The following is a 27,697-nucleotide window of genomic DNA, read 5'->3' as shown; positions in this document are numbered from 1 at the left end:
ATACATTTACAACAAGAAAATACTAGAAAAATATTATTTTGTTAGCTCTCCTGAAACTTTGAGCCGGTTATCATTTAATACTCTAAGGCTCTAATGCATAAACATACACATGTGTACACATACTTGCTCATATGCGCACATACACAAAAATGAACAATACTAATCTCTTAGCAACCTAGGGCATTTTGATGCCAAAGCAACAGTGTTGTATCCTGACAAGCTCTGTATATCTAATTGTGACATTATGGTAACTATGATTTCACATTTTTTCTAAATTTGAAGTCCTAAAGAATGTACATTGTAGTGCACATTAACATAAGTAAGTATGTTTGAGACTACTAGACAGGCATGCCACAAGATTCTTTAATTAAAATGTGCATGTGGTTAGTTTATTAACTGTATTATAATTGAGCAGTTAACATTAGGCAAAAAGTCTGTATTCAGAGGACAGAATGTCATTATGACCTTTATATATAAGCTGTACTTATGTATAACATTTTGGTGCAGCAGCATTAGTTGGCATTTTTAATATTCTCCAGTTGCCCTTGTCATCATGTCAATAACGTGTTCTTCTTGTTTCAGAATGGCCTTGTTACTGGCTCACCAGAAATGTTTAAATTGAAATCTTGTATCCGACGAAAGACAGATTCAATTGACAAACGGTTCTGCTTTGACATAGAAGTAGTTGAAAGGTTTGAGGTTTTCTTTTCACTTTATATTTTTTAATAAGCTAAATTATTTGTTTCTATGTTTAGATATAAATATGAAACAGCATACAAGTACTTTTCAGTCTTTAAAAACATTATGCATGTTTATTTCATTCTTTGGTGTATTTATTCAACAAATATATATTGTGTGATGCTTTCAAAAAATAAATCAGACAAAGGATGTTAGCAAAAAGCAACATCACTCAAAGAAGAATTTGGGGAATCAACATAAATGACTGTGTTAGGGGATATATGGTGATGTATGGTGGACTTGAGTTCCCATCACTATGAATGATCCTGACAATATTGTTTACCACTCCTGGATAAGTCTTTTTGTGGACTTTTGAAGTCTGGTGGCCTTTGCTTCCAACGAGTAATAAGACACAGCTGGAAATGCCATAATTTTCCTTCAGCCAGTGAAATTCAGTACCTGCTCTGTGCGGAGCACCATTCTAGACATTCTCAGCCACAGGATATCGGGAAAGACATAAGTGTACATGTGAGCTTATAACCTAGTAGGGATTTTTAGATCTGTATCTCTCTCTCTCTCTCTCTCTCTCTCTCTCTTTTTTTTTTTTTTTTTTGGTATCAATACACGAGGAACAGAACCTAAATAAGAATGGGTATACTTTTTGATCTCTGTTCTACTCCATGATCTATTTTTCTTCCCCTGCATTACTACCATTCTTCTCTGAATATTCTAGCTTTGTGTGGTGCACTATATAGAACACATACTGTATATACTCTTATATACTATAGTTTACATATATGTAGATTATAACTACTTAGTAGAGCAAGGCCCCTGTTTTTTATGCTTTTTAAAAATTGTGTTAAATATTTGGCACTGTATTTTTAGATTTTATGTATCCATTTATTAAGTTTTCCTTTCTTTCCAAAAAAATCCTTTGTGATTTTTGCCTAGAGTAACATTAGAGTTATTAATTAATTGATGGAGAGTTGAACTCTCTTTGAAGATTTTATATTTTTTTAATACTTATTCTTGAGTATTTTCATTTTATTGCAGTTTTGAATAGAATTCATTAGTGTATCTTTTTCCCAATGGTTGAGACTCCTGTATTGAAGGGCTATTAATTTTTTTAATATATCAATCTATATCTGCATAGTTTTTGAGCTCCTTACTGATTTTAATAGTTTTGTGATAGGAACTTACAGATTTTCTATGCAGACAGACGCCAACACACTAGTGATTTTTCTTTATTTCAGCAGTTTTTAGTTCTGTCCTGGGGTACATTGTTAAGTTGTGCTTTGGTTGTCTCATCTGTAAAATAAGGATAAGTACCCACGTCAAAGGGCTCCTGTGATGATTAAATTAGATTAAAAAAAAGGAAACACATTTATAACATAGTGCCCGACACATAATAAACAGCCAAAAAAATATTGTTATCTTATTATTTTTGTTGATGCTGGCTTAGATTCTCCAAGATCGAATGATCTTGATCTTCATATATGTTTTTCCTTTTCCTGTCATTCCAATGATCTGTTTTCCTGTTTTCACAAGAAATAATATGCTTTCAACAGTTTTAAGTCATACCAGTTTTCAGTCACACAATATTTAACTCAGGTTTCCTCCTCAGTGTACCTCTTCATGGAGTCCTCTAATTTCCTATTTAAATTTGTTTTCTGGACAATCTGCACAATTAACTAGGTTAATTTAACTGCTTCTGAATTTCATGTCTTTTTCTATCTTACATTGCTTTCCTCCTTCCTTTGCTTGCTCTTTCTCCCTTGAAGTACATCCTCAAGTAACTTACTCAGAATGGATACATGGGAAAAGATGCTTTTTAAATGAATTAATTTTAACATTGTGATCATGGTATAAACATTTTGGTTTAGTGTCTTTTTTAATAATTCACTAATTACGTTATGAAACTTGTCATATGAATATACTCATTGCAATTATTTTTGGTGACTAGATTGTACACATTGGGGTCATAATCTTAATCATTCTCATATTATAGAACGTTTAGGTGGTTCTGAACTTTGGTGAATGTAACTTTGTCATCTTTTTTGGTCATTTCAGAGGAAATAGTTTGGAACTAGCCTCCTTCATGTAGTCATACCTAAAGCAATGATTTTACTACCTGCAGCCATTAGAATTAAGAAATATTTGTTTGTTTGTATGTATATGTATATGTGTCCCCACAGTGATTTTTCTGAAAGGTAACTATAAATCAGTCTTTTTTACTTTTTTAAATTATTTTTTCTTTTTTTTATTTCCTTTTCTCTCTTTTCATTTTTTTTCTTTTGAGTTTTTTCTTCAAGTTTTATCTGTACTTTTAAGAGTAATAAGTAAAGTAATAAGTAATAAGTAAAGACACAACAGGAATAAACTGAATATATAAAATATTTGTTTTTAAATAGGCATGGAATCATCACATTGCAGGCATTCTCAGAAGCTAATCGGAAACTCTGGCTCGAAGCCATGGATGGTAAAGAACCGGTAAGAATATGACACATTCTATAATTTAGGTTTTATTCTTCTAATTACAAAATACATCTGAAATTTTTTTTTATGTTTGAAGTAGTATATTTGAAAATAATTAGTATAACAAGTCAGAGTAGAGACTCTTACTGTTTTTCTAGTGTTGTCTTAATCATTGGCATAACTTTATAATTTCTTTCTCAGGGGGACTTCTAGATTTAAAATCCTAAAATTACTTTTTAACAAATTACTTATCACTAACCTGGCTGTACTGATTGAATTATTTTATTCAGTTAATAATTGAGTCCCCACTCTTTGGAAGGCCTGTGCTAAGCTTCGTAATCAGTGTGATGAGCATAGGTTCAGGGTAAGAAATAATTGTATGGTCTATATCATTGTTTTAAAGTCTCATGGGGTGGGGCCCCTGGGTACCTCGGTCAGTTAAACATCTGGCTCTTGATTTTGGCTCAGGTCATTATCTTAAGGTCTTTAAATTGTCATTGTCTCAGGGTCTTGAGTTCGAGCCCCACATTGGCCTCTGTGCTCAGGGGAGAGTCTGCTTGAGATTCTTTCTCTCGCTCTGCCCCTTCCCCCAATACATAAATAACTCTTAAAAAAAATAAGTTTCATTTGGTCAAACTGTCTTGTGGCTTGACATTTTCCCTTCTATCCATATCCCCACTGTTTTAATAGTTATTTCAATGTGGGCATGATAATTTACTTAAAATTATTAGGGAAGCTATGTTAAAAAAGGGAATGAATAAATCACTGATCACTGTCTGTTTCCCTTGTGAAGAACACTGCATGGATTGTTGGAGGAGCACACAGAGAAAATAGGAGGCCCTGTTCTGTCCCTTGAGAACTATCCTTTAGTTGGCAAAGAATCTGTGAACAAATTGGTGCAAAGTACCTATGCAACAACACACCTAAAGTGTTGTCCCTAAACTTTGAGGCCATCCCTCCAACTACTACCACAATAAAATGAGTGCAGAAATTAAGATTAAACATCTGGGAAATTTAATAGCAATTTGGAGAACTCATTTTACATCTATTGAGTTTAATAATAAAAATTTGGACTTTGCATCTATTCTTTATAATGTTTATTATGTTTTACTTTATTATTACTTATAAAAATAACAGCCAATTACAAACTAAAAATTAAAACAAAATGACTTGACTCTTTGCCACTAAAGGTTGTGAGGTAAGCCCTGACCTAGAGCAAATTTAGGAGATGGTGTGACAGCTCAGGTATAAGTTAGGGCTGTACATGTTGAGAACAAAACACTAAAGAGATAATTGGAGGAAAGAGTAATCTGGTAAAATCCATCATGAGATCCTTCCTGAAGAAAGGATACATACTGTGCATCATTTCAGGTAATAAAATAAGATATATAAATCATCTGAAAGGGGTACAACCTTGCTCAGGGCTGGACAGCCATAATGGAAAGAAGTGGGAAACAAGGTAAGGTTGACAGGTAGGGAGTTGGCCCTATGGACATACCAGTTGTAGGACCTTGAAATCAAGATACTCCCCTTTGTGTATCATTGTACCATCATCCCCCTGCTTTTGTGCAGGGTCATTAACTGATAAGACTTCCTTTGTTTTTTTAGATTTATACGCTGCCTGCCATTATTAGCAAGAAAGAAGAAAGTAAGTTGTTTTAATAATTATTTAAAATTTTATCACAGTTTATTTTTAATTACAAAGGTATTATGTGGTATTAAGAGTTAATTCTGAGAAAATGTACCTTTGATTTGATGGTTAAACAAATTTAAAATTTTCATTCAAAGAAGTTTCTCAAGTCAAAGCTACTGGTGTTATAGTGACCAAAATTAATTTTTATTTGTTTAGTGTTTATTTACTTATAGGTATGTACTTTGCTTTATCCCAGGAGGAGATTTGAAGCAATTTATATTTATTTGATTTTTTAAATGTTTTTAAGGGCAATAGAGAGTTTCTTTATTTTAGTTTCCCTGTTCCAGTGACTACACTGAAGACATGAATACTTTGTGCTGGTTTTAGGAGATTGTGCCTAAGATTGTGATGAATAAAGACATTGTCATATGACATGGGATATGTAGGAGAACCTTTGTCTCACTATAGAATTACCGAATCCTTAGTATTAAAGCAGTCTTAATAAGCACATTTTATGTGTTTTCCATCACATTCTAAATCCACTTAATCTAATCCACATAATTGTCTGCCATATTCTTGCCACTCTTGGCAATTACCCTTGGTTATTTTAAGGGATTTTCCTTTTTATGTACTCTACATGGCCAGATTATTTGACATATCAAAATTAGTTTGTATATTTGTTTCTAAGGTTATCTGTATATCTTCTAAAGCAACTTAAAGTTTTATTTGATTCAATTGACTTTCTCTCATGATGTCTAGATTTATTTTTAAAACAAGATTAATAATAATCCTGACTTTTAAATTGCTAATACAGTGCAATTTAGAATGAAGTGAAGATAAAAACTAGGAAAGCACTCATTTGAAGGTCATAAATATTGAGTGTATGAGAGAGCCTATTATTTTAATGGAATGAAATGCTTCCTAGCAATTCATTTCAGAAATTATCAAAAGAAAAAACATGATTTAAAGTATACCTAATGTTAAAGACTTAAAAAATTATTTCCAGTTTTTATTCTTGCATTTCTTTATTGCAAATCAAGGAAAGTGACTAGAATAAAATCTTCCATTGCCCATTTATATCTAATCACAGAAATAATAACCAACAGATTAGTACCAATTGTTCATTCTAAGCAATTACCTAAAGAGCAATATATTATATAATTTGCATTTGAGTAGAGTTTGAAATGTGTTTTCTAATACTGGTTTCATTTTTTTTAATTTTTTTTATTTTTTCAGTGTACCAGAATTCATTGTTTATGCACCATGCCCAGTACTCCATACAATACGTGCCCTCCTTAATACCCACCAGCAGGCTCACCCAATTCCCCACCCCTCCAAAACCCTCAGTTTGTTTCTCAGAGTCCACAGTCTCTCATGGTTCACCTCCCCCTCCAATTTCCCCCAAGTCACTTTTCTTTTCCTTCTCCTAATGTCCTCCATGTTATTCCTTATGTTCCACAAATAAGTGAAACCATATGATAATTGATTTTCTCTGCTTGACATTTCACTCAGCATAATCTTCTCCAGTCCCAACCATGTTGATACAAAAGTTGGGTATTCATCCTTTCTGTGGAGGCATAATATTCCATTGTTTATATGGACCATGTCTTCTGTATCCATTCGTCTGTTGAAGGTCATCTTGGCTCTTTCCACAGTTTGGCGACTGTGGCCATTGCTGCTATGAACATTGGGGTACAGATGGTCCTTCTGTTCACTACATCTATATCTTTGGGGTAAATACCCAGTAGTGCAATTGCAGGGTCATAGGGTAGCTCTATTTTTAATTTCTTAAGGAATCTCCACAGTTTTCCAAAGTGGCTGCCCCAACTTGCATTCCCACCAGCAGTGTAAGAGGGTTCCCCTTTCTCCACATCCTCTCCAACACTTGTTGTTTACTATCTTGTTAATTTTGGCCATTCTAACTGGTATAGGTGGTATCTCCATGTGGTTTTGATTTGAATCTCCCTGATGGCTAATGATGAACATTTTTTCATGTGTCTGTTAGCCATTTGTATGTCTTCTTTGGAGAAGTGTCTGTTCATGTCTTCTGCCCAATTTTTTTTTGTAATTTTATTTTATTTTTCAGTGTTCCAAGATTCGTTGTTTATGCACCACACCCAGTGCTCCATGTAGTGTGTGCCCTTCTTAATACCCACCACCAGGCTCACCCAACCCCCAACCCCCTCCCCTCCAAAACCCTCAGTTTGTTTCTCAGAGTCCACAGTCTCCTGGTTTGTCTTCCCCTCCGATTTCCCCTAACTCACTTCTCCTCTCCATCTCCCAAAGTCCTCCATATTCTTCCCATTTTTGACATGATTATCTGTTCTTTTTGAGTGGTTTCATTTTTCATATATAGTATAAACTTTAAATGAACCTACTCAATGATAAATCCTGAGAAAATAACTGAACCTATATATAGTATTCAGTAAGGCTTTAAATGGGGACATGGTTAAGTCACTGAGAATATATTTGATCTTTATTACGTTTCTTGGAAGTAGGGTTTCTATCATAACTAGGAAATTTGAATAAGAAAGTTATCACATGTACTCGTGTTCTGATGGAGGGGGAATACACTTTTTAATGCCATAAAGACTTCTAGAAATCTGCTTTCTTGTAGCCTTAGCCACCTGAAACATCACTATGCCACCATTTGTAATTATAAAATGGTATATTTTTCAGAAAAGTAGCTCTTCTAGAGCCCATGTATTTGTGTCATTTCTCACATTTTGGCTTTTGGTATAGTGTTTGAGTATCTTTGTTAGTTCTCTGAGCAACTTGTGACAGAACACTTGTCCCCTTTTTCTTAGTACTCAACACAGGCTTTTTCCATGAGGTATATGTGCTCAGCACACATTTGCTCTTATTGTAGCTCTTAGTGCCAGTAGGTTTTTATTGCCCAAGGGGAGATTTTGATCATAGAAAAGAATATTCTAATTACGTTTGCTTTATTAATATGTAGTGCTTCACATTATAAATCTTAACCTTTTGACTTTTATTTTTATTATTTTATCTTAAGCTATATTTTTTCTTTCATCCTATTTTATATACAAATCTTATTTTATATATAAATGCCCTAATTTTTTAAAATGTCATTTTCATTTTGTTTTCATAAATTTGATAGAATTCCCCCATTTATACATTTAACCAATGAAGCTTTTTTTAGACATATCAAGATATAATTACAAAGCTTGTAAATCTTGTTTTCCCACATGCAGTACTCTAATTAAAGGCCAGTTTCTGATTCTGGCTTATATAATCTTTCAAAACTGGTGGAATCTTTTGTAATCTAGTAAATTGGCTTATAAATGCTGAGATTAATATCCCTTTAAGTATTCTAAACATTCTAAATAATTTATATACAAAATTGTGTAGTGATTTCAAAAAGTCTTACTATGTGGGCTTAAAGCTGACTTACCCCAAATCACACTTATTTCTGATTGTTTTCCCACATTCTTGGAAATTCAAATTTGCTCACCTGAGGAGAATATCTACTCTCTTGAAAAGGCAAGACTATGTCATCAATAAAAAGAAATTCTGACTGATGTAGGCACAGGATTGAATGTACTTCCAGAAATAAGCTGTGGGGTGGACTTTTTTTTTTTTTTTTTTGCCAATTTATGTGAGCAAGATTCTCTTAAACATTCCTCAAACCAACATGCCTTGAAGTCCCTTTCCCTAAAATAACCTGCCTCTCAGATGAGAGGGCTTTCCTGGTCCTCAGAATTTAATATTTTTGCATGTAATTTTAAATATTTTACTAAATCAAGGCCTAAAATGTGTTAGTGGAACTTTGAATCTCTTGCTCAGATTATAATCTTAATTCTTACCTCTTTTATCATGTGTCTTATCAGTACACCACTATTTAACTAGTGATTTAATAACTTTAATAACTAATAGGATATACATGAATACTCAACAGTATTCCAGACTCTAGCATATGGTTCACCTGAGAGCAGCATTGTGTTTTCTTTCTCGTGACATGCCTGGAATTGTATTTGTTTCGGTTCAAAATTATATTCCAGTGATAGTGAAGTTCTCGGACCTCGTTTTTAAGTCCTGAATTAATCATGTAAGCTCATCCTGTTAGTTCACAACAGCTTTGATCTTTATATTCACCCCTTTTACCATTTTTCAATATATCATCTTGTTTTTTTGAGATCTCTGTGTTCCTTTTTGACATCTGACTCCTCTCAAAAGTGAAGAATTATATCAATCTTCATTTGTAACTTCTCTCTCAAATGGTATTTGAAACAAGCACTAGTCTTGATTCATTTGCCACCTTAGGAAGTGCATCTTTATAGCTTTGGTAATTCAGATGGATACTGTTTATCTTAAAATATTCTAGTTATCTATCCTTTGGAAACTCAGTTTCACATGGGATATATTTGTATTTTTGAAATGATAAAGCTAATAATGAAGCATAGAGATTGTAAAATATAAAACTCAGATAAAAATTTGTTTTGACTGTCAGCCATTAAGCGCAGTCATAATGTCTATGCTTTCATTAAAAATCCTCAAGGTAATAGAATAAAAACTATTTAGCATCCTAAAATAGGGCCATACTGTGAAGATACAGAGAATATATGCCATAAAATAAAGAGTAAAGCTATTCTGTGGCTGTTGAATCACGAGACTGTCTTTACAAACCTAACATGAAAAAGTCTCAGTACTTTGTGATTACTCTTACTTTACTGTTTTCAGAGTAGAGATGCTGCAAATGAGACTAGCATATAATTCAATAAAGAAGGAAAGTTTGACATTTCTTAATGAAAAAAACTACTAAATACAAGAACTAAAGAACTGGTCAGCAAATGCTTTTCTGGTTGTAAAATATGCTTGCAGTATTTACAGTATTCTTTTCTTTCTTTCTTTCTTTCTTTTTTTAAAGATTTTATTTATTTATTTGACAGAGAGAGATCACAAGTAGGCAGAGAGACAGGCAGAGAGAGAAGAAGGGAAGCAGGCTCCCTGCTGAGCAGAGAGCCCGATGTGGGACTCGATCCCAGGACCCTGATATCATGACCTGAGCCGAAGGCAGCGGCTTAACCCACTGAGCCACCCAGGCAGCCCATACAGTATTCTTTTCTTGAAATTCTAAGATGCTGGGACTTCATGTTGGGACTTTAACTTTGAGAATAGCAATGTCTACCATGAATATTAAATATTATTCAGTTAAGAGTAGAATTAAACTATCACTTAAGCTGTGCCATTAGGGATATTTTTTAAAGAGTGACATATCAATAGTGCTCCATAATTTGAGCCTGTCTTCAAAGAAACCAATTTTCTTTTCTTTCTTTTTTTTTTTTTTTTTGGTTTTATTAAATCTTTTATTTTAATTCCAGTATAGTTAACATACAGTGTTATATTAGTTTCAGGTGTACAATACAGTGATTCAGCAGTTCTATACATTACTCAGTGTTCACCGTGGTAAATGTACTCTTTAATCCCTATTACCTGTTTCACCCATCTCCCCAACTCCCTACTGGCAACCAGCATTTGTTCTCTGTAGTTAAGATATGTTTCTTGGTTTGGCTCTCTTTCTTTTTTCTCTTTGTTTCTTTGGTTTCCTAAATGCCGGATATGAACAAAATCATATGGTATTTGTCTTTCTCCAACTGACTTATTTAGCTTAGCATTATACTCTCTAGCTTCATCCATGTCATTGTAAATGGAAAGATTTCATTATTTTATAAGGATGAGTTATATATATATATATACATACATGTGTATATATATATATGTGTATATATATATATACACATATATATATATATATATAATCACATCTTTATTCATCCATCTATCAATGGACAATTGGGCTGCTTCCATAACTTGGTTATTATAAAAAAATGTTGCAGTAAACATAGGGGTGCATGTATCCGTTTGAATTAGTGCCCTTTAAGTATTCTAAACTTTTTCCTCTGTTTGTTGTGATTCTTAAATTCCTCATATGAGGGAAATCATATGGTGGTGTTTCTCTGACACGTATTTCACTTAGCATTATACTCTCTAACTCCATCCATGTTGTTGCAAATGTCAAGATTTCATTCTTTCTTATGGATTAATAATATTCTATTGTGTTTATATACCACGACTTCTTTATCCAATCATCTGTTGATGGACACTTGGGCTGCTTCCATAGTTTGGCTGTTCTAAATAATGCTGCAATAAACATGGGGCCTGGGTGCATATAGTCTTTCAAATTAGTGTTTTTGTATTTTGGGGGTAAATACCCAGTAGTGCAATTCCCGGATCATAGGGTATTCTGTTTTTAATTATTTGAAGAATCTCTTTACCCTTCCACAGTGGCTACACCAGGTTTTAGTCCCACCAACAGTGCATGAGGGTTCCTTTTTCCCCACATCCTCACCAACAGTTGTTGGTGTATTTTTTATTTTAGTCATTCTGACAAGGGTGAGGTGATACGTCATTGTGGTTTTGACTTAAATTTATTAAATTAAATTTATTTCCCTGATGATGAGTGATGTTGGGCATCTTTTCACTTGTCTGTTGGCCATCTGTGCATCTTCTTTGGAGATAGTCTGTTCCTGTCGTCTGCCCATTTTTTAACTGGATTATTTAGTCTTTGGGTGTTGAGTTGCATCAGCTCTTTATGTATTTAGAATACTAACCCTCTATCAGATATGTTCTTAGCAAATATCTCCTCCCATTCAGTAGATTGTCCTTTAGTTTTGTTGGTTGTTGTCCATTGCATTGTAGAACCTTTTGCTTTGATGTAATACCAGTAGTTTATTTTTGCTTTTATTTCCCTTACTACAGAAGACAAATCCAAAAAAATATTGTTACAGCTGATGTTGAAGAAATTACTGACTGTGCTCTCTTCTGGGATTTTTGTGGTTTTCCACGTCACATTTAGGTCCTTAGTCCATTTTGAGTTTATTTTTGTATGGTGTAAGAAAGTGATCCAGTTTTTCCAGCATCATTTATTGAAGAGACTGTCTTTTTCCCATTACATATTCTTCCCTCCTTTTTCAAAGAGTAATTGATGATATAGAGTGGGTTCATTTCTGGGCTTTCTATTCTGTTCTGTTGACCTGTGTGTCTGTTTTTTGTGTCAGTACCATACTGTTTGAAACAAATTATCTTCCATGACATACCTTTTATGTCCCAAAACCTCCCATCTTGGGACTAGTTGTTAACAGGGACAGAGGCAGTTGTCATTTTTCCTAGGTGTTCTTGCGCTGGCATTCTCTCTTGGTGCCCTAAGCCTTGTCCCCACTCAAACATGTTTTGTGTGGTGGTTTTTCAGCTGATCCTTCTACCCTAGGTGGGAGGAAGTGAGAATAGAGAAAGAAAAGATACGATATTCTCATTCTCTCATGCAGTTCAGTTCAACAATATTCCATTGTGTACCTACATTATTCTAGGTATTGCGAATGGCGGAAAGAGTCCTTTGAAATGATGTTTCTGCTAATGAAAGTCATGATTTGGCCACATCCTAATAGTCACTCGGCATTCAGTCTCATGTACCTGTCCACATGTTCTCATGATTGGACCAGAAGATACTTTCAAATTTCCTCCAAAACTCAGTTTCTGCCATTGTGTTTCAGTGACTTAGCCCATGTGTACTTAAGGAACACGTTCTTTTCCAGCAATAAAAGAAAAATTAAGCTCATTCTTCTTATCCTAGATAATTGCCCTCTGTCACGAGTTTTTTGAGCCTCATACTGCTGTTTAGATAGTTTAATTCTGGAAGTTCTCAGATGTCCTCCTCACCACATCTTCCACCATGCCTGTGATCAAATAATCTTGTTTCTATGTTGAGACCCAGGAAGAGGGTTATGGCTCAAATGCTCTTCACCGGCAGACCAAGAAGCAGCAACAGTTTGGGCCAGGGCTGTGCAGAGTGAACTGCTCATCCTTTAGAGAAAAGAGAAATGGTCCTGTGGATATTACAAACACCAATAAATGCACTCATTTAGTGTTTCTGTTTCTTTCAAGCCATGGGTAATATGATATTAATTATCTGTGATAAGTAGCCTTTTACTCTGAAATGGCAGATTAGAAAAGTGAATTAGAAATTAAAGACAAATGTTGCTTTGTTTTGTCAGGCCTGAGAAGGTACTGTTAGGCCAAGTAGATTACATCTGTAAGGACGTGCTGGGTTTTTAATTGCTAAGAAATTGAAGGTACAAGTACTTTTGCTTTGTTAGCTGTATAGAAGACTATTCTTTTTTTTTTTTCTCATGACTGTTTCAATTCTCTTGTGATTAATAGCTATTACACTATTAAAACTCCCTTATGGAAACTTTATTTGGATTTCAATAAAAGTTTTAGCCCTGAATATTTTCTGGAAAAAAATAATGTTTACCCTTAACTTTTGATTGAATATATAAAGTTCTTTAAGTTAGCTTGTTTTCTACTTCTACCCCTGAAAGTCAAGTATCATTAATATTACAGGGTTTCAATTCTTAGGAATTTGGTGGTGTTTGTATTCTGCATATCCTTGTGGCCCTTTCTTAGCAGGGAGTTATGCGGCTGAGGACATCTGGGGAGGAGTGACTAAAGTTCGCTCCTGTTAACTAAGTACTAACCCTTCTAGAAGCAAGGGTATTTGTATAACACACTTGAAAACCAATAACTACCAAATCATTCATCAATAAGCACTTATTGGCTGCCTGCTCTGAACCAGGCATTGAGCCCTGATTAAGTAATCTGTATTTTTTCTATGTAAGATGCTCCACTCTCTACTGTTGAAGGAGGAGTACCTTGACATCCACTAAAGAATTATGATATTTTGGTGATTACAGCTTTGGAATATAGCTTGAAATCAGGTCACGTGATGCTCCCAGCTTTGGTTTTCTTTTTCAACATTTCCGTGGTGATTGGGGTCCTTTTTGGTTCTGTACAAATTTTAGGATTGTTTGTTCCAGCATGTTGAAAAATGCTATTGCTATTTTGATTGGGATGGTGTTGAAAGTATACATTGCTCTGGGCAGCATAGACATTTTTAACAAAGCTTAGTCTTCCAATCCATGAGCATGGGATATTTTTCCATCTTTTTGTGTCTTCTATTTCTTTCAGGAGAGTTTCGTAGTTCCTGGAGTTTACATCCTTTACCTCTTTGGTTAGGTTTAAATCCAAGGTATCTTATGGTTTTTGGTGTTATTGTAAATGGAATCAATTCTCTAATTTCTCCTTCTACAGTTTCATTGTTAGTGCATAAGAAAGCAGCTGATTTCTGTGCATTGATTTTGTATCCTGCCACATTACTGAATTGCTATATGAGTTCTGGTAATTTGGGGGTGGAGACTTTTGGGTTTTCCACATAGAGTATCATGTCATCTATGAAGAGAGAGAGTTTGACTACTTCTTTGCCAATTTGAATACTTTTTGTTTCTTTTTGTTGTCTGATTGTTGTTGCTAGGATTGTACTACTATGCTGAACAACAGTGATGAGAGAGGGCATCTTTGTTGTGTTCCTGATCTCAATGGGAAGGCTCTCCCCATTGAGAATGATATTTGCTGTGGGTTTTTCACAGATGGATTTTAGGAAATTGAGGAATGTTCCCCTTATCCCTATACTTTGAAGAGTTTTAATCAGAAAAGGGTACTGTATTCTGTCAAGTGATTTTCTGCATCAACTGAGAGGACCATGTGGTTCTTCTCTCTTCTCTTAGTAATTTGTTCTATCACATTGATTGATTTGCAATCAGTCACATTGATTTGTTGAACCACCCTTGCTTCTCAGGGATAAATCCCAACCTTGTTGTGGTGGGTAATCCTTTTAATGTGCTGTTGGATCCTATCTTGTTGAGAATTTTGGCATCGATATTCATCAGGGATATTGGACTGAAATTTTCCTTTTTGATGGGGTCTTTGCCTGTTTTGGGGATCAAGGTAATGCTGGCCTCATAGAAAGAGTTTGGACGTTTTCTTTCTGTTTCTATTTTTCAAACAGCTTCAGGAGTATAGGTATTATTTCTTGTTTGAATGTTTGGTAGAATTCCCCAGGGAATCCATCAAGTCCAGGCCTCTTGTTTTTTGGGAGGATTTTGATTACTGCTTCAATTTCTTTACCAGTTATTGGTCTCTTCAGATTGTCTATTTCTTCCTATTTCAGTGTTGGTAGTTTTTTTTTTTTTTTTTTTTTTTTTTTAGATTTTATTCATTTATTTGACAGACAGAGATCACAAGTAGGCAGAGAGGCAGGCAGAGAGAGAGGGGAAAGCAGGCTCCCCGCCGAGCAGAGAGCCCAACGTAGGGCTCGATCCCAGGACCCTGAGACCATGATCTGAGCCGAAGGCAGAGGCCTAAACCACTGAGCCACCCAGGCGCCCCAGTGTTGGTAGTTTTTAAGTTTCTAAGAAGGCATCCATTTCTTCCTGGTTGCTTAGTTTGTTGGCCTATAGTTGCTGGCAATAATTTCTAATAATTGTTTCTATTTCCTTGGTTTTAGTCATGATCTCTCCCCTTTCATTCATGATTTTATTAATTTGGGTCATTTCTCTTTTCTTTTAGATAAGTCTGGCCATTGGTTTATTGATCTTACTAATTCTTTCAAAGAACAAGCTTCTAGTTTTGTTGATCTGTTCTATTGATTTTCCTGGTTTCTACTTCATTGATCTCTACTCTAATCTTTATTATTTCACTTCTACTTGGTTTAGGTTTTATTTGCTGTTCCTTCTCCAACTCCTTTAGGTATAAGTTTAGCTTATGCATTTGGGATTTTGAGTGAGGCCTGAATGGCTATGTATTTCCCCCTTAGGACTGCCTTTGCAGTATCCCATAGGTTTTGGACCAATGTGTTTTCATTCTCATTGGTTTCCATGAATTGTTTAAGTTCTTCTTTAATTTCCTGGTTGACCCATTCATTCCTTAGCAGGATGCTCTTTAACTTCAAGTGTTAGAAGTTCTTCTAAATTTTTTCTTGTGATTGAGTTCCAGTTTCAAGGCACTGTGGTCTAATAACATGTAGGGAATAATCTCCGTCTTTTGGTATTGGCTGAGACCTGATTTGTGACCCAATATGTGGTCTATTCTGGAGAAAGTTCTCTGTGCATTCAAGAAGGATGAGTAGTCTGTTGTTTTAGGGTGGAATGTTCTATATATATCTACAAAGTCCATCTGTCCAATTTGTCATTCCAAGCTCTTGTTTGTTTGTTGATCTTCTTTTTATATGATATGTCCAGTGCAGTGCTGAGAGTGGAGTGTAAAATCTCCTACTATTAATGTATTATTGTTGATTCTTTATTTTGGTTAAGGGCTGGCTTATGTAGTTGGTTGCTCCCAGTTGGGGGCATAGATATTTACAATTGTTAGATTTTCTTGTTGGGTAGACCATTTAAGAATGATATAGTGTTCCTCTGGAGCTCTTATTATAGTCTGTGGTTTAAATTCTTATTTGTCTGATATAAAAATTGCTACCCCAGTTTCCTTTGAGTTCTGTTGGCATGAAAAATGGTCTCCATCCCTTCACTTTCAGTCTGGATGTATCTTTAAGTTCAAAATGAGTCTCTTGTAGACCACATATGGATGGGTCCTATGTTTTTATCCAACCTGCAACCCTGTGCCATTTCATGGGAACATTTATGCTGTTCACGTTGAGAGTGATTATTGAAAGATACATTATTTATTGCCATCCTGTCTGTACAGTCCCTGTTTCTATGGATTGTCTCTGTAAATTTCTGATCTGTATTACTCTTGGGATCTTTCTTCTTTTATAGAATTCCCCATAGTATTTCTTACAGGGCTGGCTTGGTGGTCACATATTCTTTCCGTTTCTGCTGGTCCTGGAAGCTCTTTGTCTCTCCATCTGTCCTAAATGATAACCTGGCTGGATAAAATATTCTTGCCTGCATGTTCTCATTTAGTACGCTCAATGTGTCTTGCCAGCCCATTATGGCTAGCCAGGTCTCTCAGTGGACAGGTCTGATGTTATTCTGATGTTCCTCCCTCTATATGTAAAGAATCTCTTCCTCCTAGTTGCTCTTAGAATGGCTTCCTTGGTTCTAAGATTTGTGAGCTTTACTCTTGCATGCCAGGACATTGGTCTGTTCTCATTGATCTTGGGAGGGGTCCTCTCTGCCTATAGGACATGAATGCTTGTTTCATTTCCTAGATTAGGGAAGCTCTCAGCTACAATTTGCTAGATATATCTTCTAGTCTTCTCTTTTTCTCCACTCCCTGAGGGATCCCAAGAATTCTGACATTGGAATGTTTCACGGCATCATTTACTTCTCTAAGTCTGTTCTCATGGATTTTAAACTGTTTGTTCCAGACCTCCTGTTCCTTCCTTTCTATCAGTTTATCTTCCTTTCTATCACTTATCCATTCTTCTGCCTCATTTATTCTAACTGTTAAGAGTATCCAGTTCAGACTGTATCTCATTCATAGCATTTCTATGGCCTGATTAGCTCTCATTTATGCTCTTAGAGAATTTACGTGGCTGTTAATGGTTTTCTCAAGCCTAGGTATTGTCTTCATAATTGCAACTCTGAAGTCTATTTCTGACATCTTGCTTATATCCATATCCATTAGGTCTGCGGGAAAAGCCATTGTCTTCTGGTTCTTTTCTTTGTTAGGAGTTCCTCTTCCTAGTCATTCTGTTGAGGGGTGGTTGAGGGGGTGTACAGAGTCAAAGATATCAACCATAATTCAGACAAGATGCATCCCTGGAAAGTTTGGAGTGGTCAGAAACTACTAGCAAAAAAACAACCAAAATGAAACCCAAGAATAAGATTTAAAAAGCTAAGGAAAAAAGGAGGCATGGGGAGGGCTATAATCTCTCAATGTGGTCAAGGTAGGGTGTTTCCATTCTTCCTGGGTGTATTTTGTTCTCTTTGTTAGAGAATACCACTTCCCAGAGTTACAGGAAAATTAAAACAGCTATATGTATATATAAAGGTAGTACTGAATAGGGAAAAAAGGACTACATTGAAGCTTATATCTATATCTATATAATATATTTATAGATATAGGTGTGAAAAAGTACAAGTTAAAAAGCTAGTATGGAGTATTTTGTATTAAACATCTAGTTGAAATGAAAAATAGGTAAAAAGAAAAACAGAAGAAACATCAGAAAAAAAAGTTGTGTCTGAGAAATACACAGGCTGTGAGGCAACATCAGGAGCTCAGTAAATAAACTATTTTCCCCTGGTGATGGGGTTTTACATTTTTATGGGGACTGCGGGGTTATAGTCCTCTTGTTCTTCCAGCTTGTCTTCTGGGGAAGGAGCCTGCCATGTTGTTTTTCAGTCAGTCCTGATTGGGCAGGGGCAGAGGGGTCAGGGATCTGTGGAAACCAGTGTTTGGGACTTCTGTTCTCTGGTGGCTTTTGTGCTCTGGTGGCTTTTCTGCCTTTTTGGAGGATCAGAGCACTGGAAAATGTCTGTACCCAGACCTCCATCAGGGCAGAGAAGTCACAGTCTACTCCTCTCTGAACCTTCCAGAATACACAGTCTACCTTCCCGTAAGCACTGCTATAACCCACAGCCTCCCACAGGCAGTGCACAACCCCAGCAACCCTCTCAGCAGTCCACTCAGGCCTCTCCCTTGTCTTCACCCTTTGCGCTTCCAAAACCACCAGCAGTCCCAGTCCACACAGGCATTGGCGGCTGTGGCAGCAGCAGCAACCTGCCTGGCCGGGCCACATGTTCACGGGAGAGGTCGCCCTGTTCTGGTGTGCTTCCCCTCAGTTCCTGTTTCCTGTCTGATCACTTGTTTTCAGTCCCTTCCCCTTGGGTCTGTATTGCTCTGCAAGCTATTTCCATCCCCTGGTGCAGAATGCTTTAGCTCTGGGTATTATATTACTTTCCTGTGGCTGGCTTCTGGTGGCTCCCTCCCCCTTCTGTTTATCCTCTGATATCGGTCCATAGAATCACAACTCCATCCTTCGTACCTTGGGACTGCAGGTCCTCTGCCCCCGTAGAGATCCAGACATATATTCTTACATCTCAGGCAGATTTCATGGGTGTTCAGAATGGTTTGGTAGATATCCAGCTAAATTCAGGGGACTGGTTGAAACAAAATTCCCCACTCCTCTGCCCTCTTGCCCTTCCCACAAGAAATGTACTCTTTAATCCCCATAACTCTTTGACCCATCCTCCCTCCAACCTCCCTTCTAGTAACCATCAGTTTGTTCTCTATAGTTAAGAGTCTATTTCTTGGTTTCTCTCTCTCTCTCTTTTCTCTATTTGTTTGTTGTGATTCTTAAATTCCACATATGAGGGAAATCATGGTATTTATCTTTCTCTGACACATATTTCACTCAGCATTATACTCTCTAACTCCATCCATGTTGTTGCAAATGTCAAGATTTCATTCTTTCTTATGGATTAGTAATATTCTATTGTGTTTATATACCACAACTTCTTTATCCATTCATCTGTTGATGGACACTTGGGCTGCTTCCATAGTTTGGCTGTTATAAATAATGCTGCAATAAACATGGGGCCTGGGTGCATATAGTCTTTCAAATTAGTGTTGTATTTTGGGGGTAAATACCCAGTAGTGCAATTCCCGGATCATAGGGTATTCTGTTTTTAATTATTTGAGGAATCTCCTTACCCTTCCCCAGTAGCTAAACCAGGTTGCAGTCCCACCAACAGTGCATGAGGGTTCCTTTTTCCCCACATCCTCACCAACAGTTGTTGGTGTATTTTTTATTTTAGTCATTCTGACAAGGGTGAGGTGATACGTCATTGTGGTTTTGACTTAAATTTATTTCCCTGATGATGGGTGATGTTAGGCATCTTTTCACATTTCCACATTTAGGTCCTTAGTCCATTTTGAGTTTATTTTTGTATGGTGTAAGAAAATGGTCTGGTTTCATTCGTTGGTATGTATCTGTCCAGTTTTTCCAACATCATTTATTGAAGAGACTTTTTCCCATTACATATTCTTCCCTCCTTTTTCAAAGAGTAATTGATGATATAGTTGTGGGTTTATTTCTGGGCTTTCTGTTCTATTTTGTTGACCCATGTGTTTGTTTTTGTGCCAGTACCGTACTGTTTTGATTAGTATGGCTTTGTAATATAATTTGAAGTATCAAATTGTGATATTTCCAGTTTTGTTATTTTTTACCAATACTTCTTTTGGCTAGTGGAGTTCTTTTGTGTTTCATACAACTTTTAGGATTCTTTGCTCTAGTGTTCTGTGCAAAATACTGTTGAGGGGTGCCTGGGTAGCTCAGTTGGTTAAACATCTAACTCTTGCTTCCAGCTCAGGTCATGATCTCCTGGGTCCTGGGATTGAGCTGTCAGGCCTCACACTCAGTGGGGGTCTGCTTAAAGATTCTCTTAGTCTGTCCCTCCCCTTGCTTACTCTCTGCTTCTCTCAAATAAATAAATAAATAAATAAATAAATAAATAAATAAATATTTTAAAATGCTATTGGTATTCTGCTAGGGATTGAATTAAATCTGTAGATTTGGGTAGTATAGACATTTTAACAATATTTATTCTTCCAATCTGTGAGTGTGAATCTCTTTCCATTTATTTCTGTCACGTTCAATTTCTTTCATCAGTGTTTTATAGTTGTCCATGTATAGGTCTTTAACCTCTTTGGGTAAGTTTATTTCTAACTATTTTATTATTTTTGTGCATTTGTAAGTGGATAGTTTTCTTAATTTCTCTTTCTGCTATTATATTATTAATGCACAAAAATACACCAGATATCTATATATTGGTCTTGCATCCTGTCACCTTACTTAATTCATTTATCAGTTCTAGTAATTTGTTGATGAAGTGTTTAGGGTTTCTTTATGTATAGTGTTATGTCATCTGAAAATAATGAAAGTTTTATTTTTTCCTTACTAATCTGGCTGCCTTTTATTTCTTTTTGTTGTCTGATCACTGTGGCTAGGACTTCAGTACTACACTTAATAAAAGTGGTGAGAGTGGACTTCCTTGTTTTGTTCCTGACCTTAGGGAAGAAGCTCTCAACTTTTCCTATCAAGTATGATGTTTGCTATAGGTTTTTCAGGAAAGGTCTTTATTATTTGAAGTATCTTCCCCCTAGACTTACTTTGTGGAGGGTTTGTATCATGAATGGATGTTATACTTTGTCATAGGCTTTTTCTGCATCTAATGAAATGATCATATGTTTTTATTGTTTTTCCTATTGCTGTAATGTGTCATGTTGGTTGATTTGTGAATGTTGAACTACCCTTGTATCCTAGGAATAATTCCCATTTGATTGTGGTGAATAATTTTTTTAATGTATTGTTGAGTTTGGTTTGCTAATATTCTGTTGAGGATTTTTGCATCTGTGTTGTTTAGAGATATTGGCATGTAGTTCTTTAGTTCTTCCTTTTTTTTTTTCTTTTCTTTTTTCTGGTGGGATGTCTTTTTTTTTTTTTTTTTTTTCAGTGTAACAATATTCATTATTTTTGCACCACACCCAGTGCTCCATGCAATCCGTGCCCTCTCCAATACCCACCACCTGGATCACCCAACCTCCCACCCCCCACCCCTTCAAAACCCTCAGATCGTTTTTCAGAGTCCATAGTCTCTCATGGTTCACCTCCCCTTCCAGTTTCCCTCAACTCCTTTCTCCTCTCCATCTCCCCTTCTGGTGGGATGTCTTAATCTGATTTTAGTACCTGGTAATCCTGGAGGCACAGAATGAATCTGAAAGTTTTCCTTCCTGTTTTATTTTTTGGAAATTTTGAGAAGAATAGATATTAACTCTTCTTCTTCTTCTTTTTTTTTTTGTAATTTCATTTTTTTTTCAGTGTTCCAAGATTCATTGTTTAAGCACCACACCCAGTGCTCCATGCAATATGTGCCCTCCTTAATACACACCACCAGGCTCACCCAAACCCCGATCCCCTCCCCTCCAAACCCTTAGTTTGTTTCTCAGAGTCCACAGTCTTTCATGGTTCATCTCCCTCTCCGATTTCCCCCAACTCACTTCTCCTCTCCAGCTCCCAATGTCTTCCGTGTTATTCCTTATGCTCCACAAGTAAGCGAAACCATATGATAATTGATTCTCTCTGCTTGATTTCTTTCACTCAGCATAATCTCCTTTTGTCCCGTCCATTTTGGTACAAAAGATGGGTACTCATCCTTTCTGATGGAGGCATAATATTCCTTTGTATATATGGACCATATCTTCTTTATCCATTCGTTTGTTGCAGCAATGGCCACAATTATCAAACTGTGGAATTAACTCTTCGTAAGTGTTTGGTAGAGTTTATCTTTGAAGCCATCTGGTCCTGAACTTCTGTTTTTTGGGATTTTTTTGATTACTGATTCAATCTGTTTGCTGGTTATAAATCTGTTCAAATTTTCTTTCTGGTTCAGTTTTCATAGGATGTATGTTTCTAGGAATTTGTACATTTCTCCTAGAATGTCCAATTTGTTGGCATATAATTTTTTATAATTTTCACTTATTTGTATTTCTTATAGTATCAGTTCTTATTCTCCTTTTTCATTTGTGATTTTATTTGTCCTTTCACTATCTGTCACTCTCTCTCTCTCTCTTTGATGAGTCTAGCTAGAGGTTTATTGGTTTGGTTGATCTTTTCAAAGTACCAGTTCCTGGTTTCATTGATTCATTCTTTTTTTTTTTTTTTTTTTTAGTTTCTATTAGTATTTATTTCTGCCGTAATCTTTATTATTTCTTTTTTTTTTTTTTTTGCTGGCTTTGGGTGTTGTTTGGTCCTCTTTTTATAGCCCTTTTAGATATATACAGTTGGTTTGTTTATTTGAGATTTTTCTTGCTTCTTGAGGTAGGCCTGTATTGCTAAATTTCACTCTTTGGACCACTCTCACTGCATCCCAAAGGTTTTCCACCATTATGTTTTCATTTTCATTCCTCTCCATGTAATTTTTTATTCTTTTATGTCTTGGTTTATCCATTCATTGGTTAATAGCATGTTACCTAACCTCCATTATTTTTGCTCTTTCCAGATTTTTTTCCTTGTCACTGATCTCTTTTCTCATAGCATTGTGGTCAGGAAAGATGCATGATATGACTTTAATATTTTTTAATTTGTTGAGTCTTGTCTGTGGCCCAATATGTGATGTATTCTGAATGTATTCCATGTGCACTTGAAAAGAATGTGTATTCTGCTGTTTTAGCATAGAATGTTCTGAATGTATCTGTGAAATCCATCTGGTCCAGTGTGTTATTCAAAGCCAGTGTTTTCATGTTGATTTTCTATTTATATGATCTGTCCATTGATATAAAGAGGGGTATTAAAATCCTCTACTATTAATGTATTGATTAGTTCTTTTATGTTTGTTATTAACTATTTTATGTATTTGGGTACTCCCATGTTGGGTGCATAAATATTTAGAATTGTTGTATCCTCTTGTTGGATTGTTCTTTTTGTTATTATATAGTATCATTATTCTCTTGCTCTTGTCTTTATTTTAAAGTGTAATTCATCTGATGTAAGTATAACTACTCTGGTTTCATTTTGACTTCCATTTATATGAAATGTTTTTCCAGCCCCTCACTTTCAATCTGCATGGGTCTTCAGTTCTGAAAGGAGTCTCTTGTAGGCAGCATATAGATGGACTTGTTTTTCTACCCATTCCATCACCCTGTATCTTTTGATTGGAGCTTTTAGTCCACTTACTTTCAAAGTAATTTTTCTGTGATCCTTTCTTCTCTTGCTCTCTTTCATACTCTGCAGACTTTATTGATAAACTTGGATTTCTTTCTCTTTATTCTTTGTGTATTTGTTACTGTGTTTTGATTTTTGGTTACCATTAGGTTCATGTAGAACATCTTCTACATATAGCAGTTCATATTCAGTAGATGTCACTTAAATTAGAACTCATTCTTTCTTCTTACTGTTCCCCCCCATGTTTCAGGTATATGACCTATACCTGGTATATATCATAGGTATATATTCTTCTATTTTGTGAATTCTTTCACTGTTTTTTACAGATATACATATTCTTACTGCTTTTGTGTTTCTTGCTTTTCATACTCCTACTTATGGTCTTTCCTTTCCACTCCAGGTGTTTCCTTAATATTTCTTATAGGGCTGGTTTAGTGGACATGAACTACTGCAGCTTTTGTTTGTCTGAGAAACTATCTCTCCTATTCTGAATGATAGTCTTGCTGAAAAGAGTATTTTTGGCTGCATATATATATATTTTTTCCTATTAGCTCTTTGACTATATCATGCCACTCCCTTTTGTCCTCCAAAGTTTCTGCTGAAAAATCCACTCAGACCCTTACGGCATTTCCTTAGTATGTAACTATCTTCTTTTCTCTTGCTGCTTTTAAAATTCTTTATCACTAATTTTTGCCATTTTAGTTACTTTGTGTCTTGGTATTGATGTTCTTGGATTGATTTTTTGGGGGGATATCTGCCTCCTGGATCCAGATATCTGTTTCCTTCCCCAGATTTGGAAACTTTTTGGCTATTTTTCTTCACATAAATTTTCTGATCCCTTTTATTGTTCTTCTGGAATCCCTATAATGCAAATGCTATTACACTTGATGAAGTCACTGAGTTCCCTAAGTGTGTTCTCATTTTGCATGATTTTTTTTTCTTTCAGGTTGCTCATTCATTCCTGTTTCCTCTAGCCTGCTGTTTATTCCAACTAGTGTATTTTTAATTTCATTTGTTATTGTTTTCATCTCTGATTTGTTCTTTTTTATCTCTTTGTTAAGCATCTCACTTACATTCTCTACTCTTTTCTCAAGTAGAGTGAGTCTTTATGATCAGTACTTTGGATTCTTTATCGGGAATTTTATTTTTACCCAATTCTCTTAGGTCTTTTACTGTCATTTTTGTCTTTTTTTTTCCCCCCATTTGAGATATATTCCTCTGTCTTCTCATTTTTCCTAACTCTCTGTGTCTGTTTCTTTGTGTCAAGAAAGTCAGCTAGATCTCCTCCTCTTGAATGGAGCAGCCTCATGAAGAAGAGGTTCTATAGTGCCCTGCAGTAGTTTCCTCTATTCCCCAGAGCCTGACACTTCACGTGGTGTCTCCTATGTGCATTGCATGTGCTCGCTGTTTTTTCCTGGTGGCTTCTTCCTTCAGTCCAGTTTTTGACAGAGGCTTTCTTTTCCTGTTGTGGGCAGCATTTTGTCCCTAGTGGTGATGTGATATGCAGTTTTAACAAGGTGTACTCTGCTTATGAATGATACTTGTAGCTTCCAGGACCCTGGCATTCCTTGTGAGTGGATTGTGCAATTTTAACATGGTGCTCCTTGAACTTCCACAGCGCCTGCAGCTGCTATTGCCAGAACCGCAGTTTTGCAAAATGCATGGGTGGGAAGATGAAGTATTGACAAGGTTTGCACTGTATTTCTGAGGAGGTAGCCTGCAGTGCTGGGACTGATGCAAGCATTAGTGGAAAGGGTGCATGTGCCAAAGCACTCGGGTGTGGGGCTTAGTGTAAGCCAATTACATAGTGAACATCCTGTTGGTTTCTGCAGGTGACCATGTGTTTATGCTGAAGGGTGGGGGAGGGCAGTGTCACCTGCCAGCTCCTTTGCTCCTGAAAGAGTCTTCCTCTGGACATGCTCTGAGATGAGTAAATAACTCTCCCTACTATATGTCCCAGGTGTTTTTCAAAGTGCTGCTTCTACCTCATATCTGGAGGGCTCTTTGTCATGTTGTCTCTTTCAGGGCAGGACTCATCTTCCTGTTGCCCTCAGGGCTCTTCCAAAATGGAGCCAGCTGATTTTTAAGATTTTAGGTTTTGAATCCTTCTTACTTGTAAGAAATCAATAAATTCAGCTCCTCTTGCTTTTAAAGCCATATGTTAGGAGGATTCATATCTCCAGTGTGAGTTTCCTGGTACGTTAGTCTGTTTCTCACAATTCTCTGTGCCTGTGGCACCCTCCTGACCACAGATGGCCACCTCCGTTTTGCTCCCCGCTATGTCTTCACCCTTTCTACCCTCTTTGATGTGGACTCTTCTCTGCCTTTAATTGTAGAGTTTGCTTTGCCAGTCTTCATTTTCTGGGCTACTTACATTAACGTGAGTGTTATCTAGTTGTGTTCATGCGACAAGGCAAGCTTATGATACTCTTACTCCACCTTCTTCCAGCCTCCTTCTAATCTGCCATTTTTAATTGGAAACCAGTTTTAATTGTATTTATTTGAATTATTTTCATTTTTATTTGAGAATATTAAGAAATATATTTCTCTCATGTGTGATAAAAATTTTCATTATAGAACCAATAAAACATTTGAATTTTTCCTCAGGGTATTACTTGGTATTCTTAAATTAAATCTTAAAAAAAAAAAAAGTCTGATTTGATCTGGCCTCAAAAACTTAAGAAAATTAAAACAGATTTAAAATCTTGCAAAAGCCATGAAAATAAATTGCTATTTCATAATGTAGGATCTTTGGGAGATTTTTGGTGAACTACATGTATTTTGAATTACTTTGCATATGATAAAAACATGCAGGAGAAAGAATATTGGTCTTGGATTCAGGAGATATGTATTAGAATCCTGGTTCTTAATCTTAGAACAAAGTGAAGTTTTCAGCAACCCAGTGAACCATCATAAGATTACAAAGCTTTCTCTCTACTTCATAATGTTTTAAGAATACCATGAAAAAGAATATGTGAATAGCTTTGCAGTATAATTACCAACACACAATAAAGGTTTTTTTCTTAGTACATTTGCTTCTATCATCTGGAAACACATCTAACGAAAGATAATGCTGATTTTAGAAAAAATGGACAGGATCAGTGTAACACATTTACAGGATCTGTGTTTTCTAAGGAATCAAGTTTATATGGTAACTTTGGTGACTGTCAACCTCTCTACTTCTACCCCCCCCCAAAAAAAATTCAGACCCTAACTAAAACTGTGCATTAAGTACTAAAACAACAGAGCCAACTACGGGGTAATGGAAGTTGGGCATAAACCCTTACTGTGATTTTCTTTTATTTTCAGTGTACTTAAATGAAGCAGGGTTCAACTTTGTGAGAAAATGCATTCAAGCTGTGGAAACAAGAGGTAAGTGTTGTCTAACAGGTACATTATTACTGTTATGTAGTTCTTATAGTTCATTCTTATATAGAAACCTCTCAAAAATTCATCATTAACATGAAATTAACTTCAACAACTATATAAATGAATAAGTTACTTAAATATACAAATAACTATAGTTTACCCTGTATTCTTTTTAATGATTTTTCTGCATAAAGGCTTTCTTTACTTCTTATTGATAGACTTTGTGTTTTTTATTACTATAAGCACATCTTTGATTTTTTTTAAGCTTTAGTGGGGTAAGATTCTTAAGGAACTGGTCTTCCTCCTTCCTTATATTCTTTCCCTCAGTGATTTCAGTCAGTCACAATTCTAGCACCTTTCCTCTCTCTAGTCATGACCTCTCACCTGAAGCCCACTCCAGGTACATATTACATTCTTTTAATTACAGGCAAACTTGTCTAAAGCAAAACTCATATTGGGTTTTGAAATTCTGTGAACTTAGGCTCAGATTTTGGTGCTGCCACATAGAAGTTTTGAGAAGTTAAGTGTATTTATTAAATTCTCTGAATCTGTTTCCTCATCTTCAAAATGAAGATGTAAATGCTTTCCAACTCTTCAACATGTAGGACTCCATGACTGAAGAAATAGAAGACGAGAAATACTGATTATCATTTCCCTTCTTAGTGCTTTTTGCATTCAAATAGTGGTAAATGAACAGGGGTACTTTGCTACTTTGAAGATATTTGAAAGACTTTTGGATACTATTCAGTGTCTTCTCTGAGAAATATGTTGTGGGTGTTTCCAGGGTAGATTTGCTGAAGTTAGACTGCAAAACTGGACATGTAGCTTTCAAATTCAGTATAGGTATATGCCTGAAGTTTTTAACATTTTGTATTTGTGCTGATGGTCTCAAGCCATTCTCTTGTGATTTTTCTTTTTCATTAGGCATCACTATTTTAGGTCTCTACCGAATAGGAGGAGTAAACTCCAAAGTTCAGAAACTCATGAACACAACATTTTGTAAG

General features: G+C 35.8%; 1 protein-coding gene across 3 annotated transcripts in view; it reads left to right on the top strand.

Moving 5' to 3' along the window:
* The window catches only part of ARHGAP42 (Rho GTPase activating protein 42), a 274,390-nt gene that overhangs the window by 221,267 nt on the left and 25,426 nt on the right, over positions 1 to 27,697 (top strand). For all 3 annotated transcript variants that reach the window (XR_004382103.1, XM_032852731.1, XM_032852729.1), the window contains 5 exons: positions 583 to 692; positions 3,090 to 3,168; positions 4,762 to 4,801; positions 26,634 to 26,696; positions 27,618 to 27,692. Coding sequence is in view for 2 of the 3 variants with exons in the window: in XM_032852731.1 (XP_032708622.1) it covers positions 583 to 692; positions 3,090 to 3,168; positions 4,762 to 4,801; positions 26,634 to 26,696; positions 27,618 to 27,692 (367 nt within the window). In the remaining variant the exon portion in view is untranslated. The remainder of the gene's footprint in view (positions 1 to 582; positions 693 to 3,089; positions 3,169 to 4,761; positions 4,802 to 26,633; positions 26,697 to 27,617; positions 27,693 to 27,697) is intronic.

This window comes from Lontra canadensis, unplaced genomic scaffold (assembly GCF_010015895.1).
Source record: "Lontra canadensis isolate GAN:19392208 unplaced genomic scaffold, GSC_riverotter_1.0 scaffold7, whole genome shotgun sequence".
NCBI classification, from domain to species: domain Eukaryota; kingdom Metazoa; phylum Chordata; class Mammalia; order Carnivora; family Mustelidae; genus Lontra; species Lontra canadensis.
This window is presented reverse-complemented; position numbering and strand designations above follow the sequence as displayed.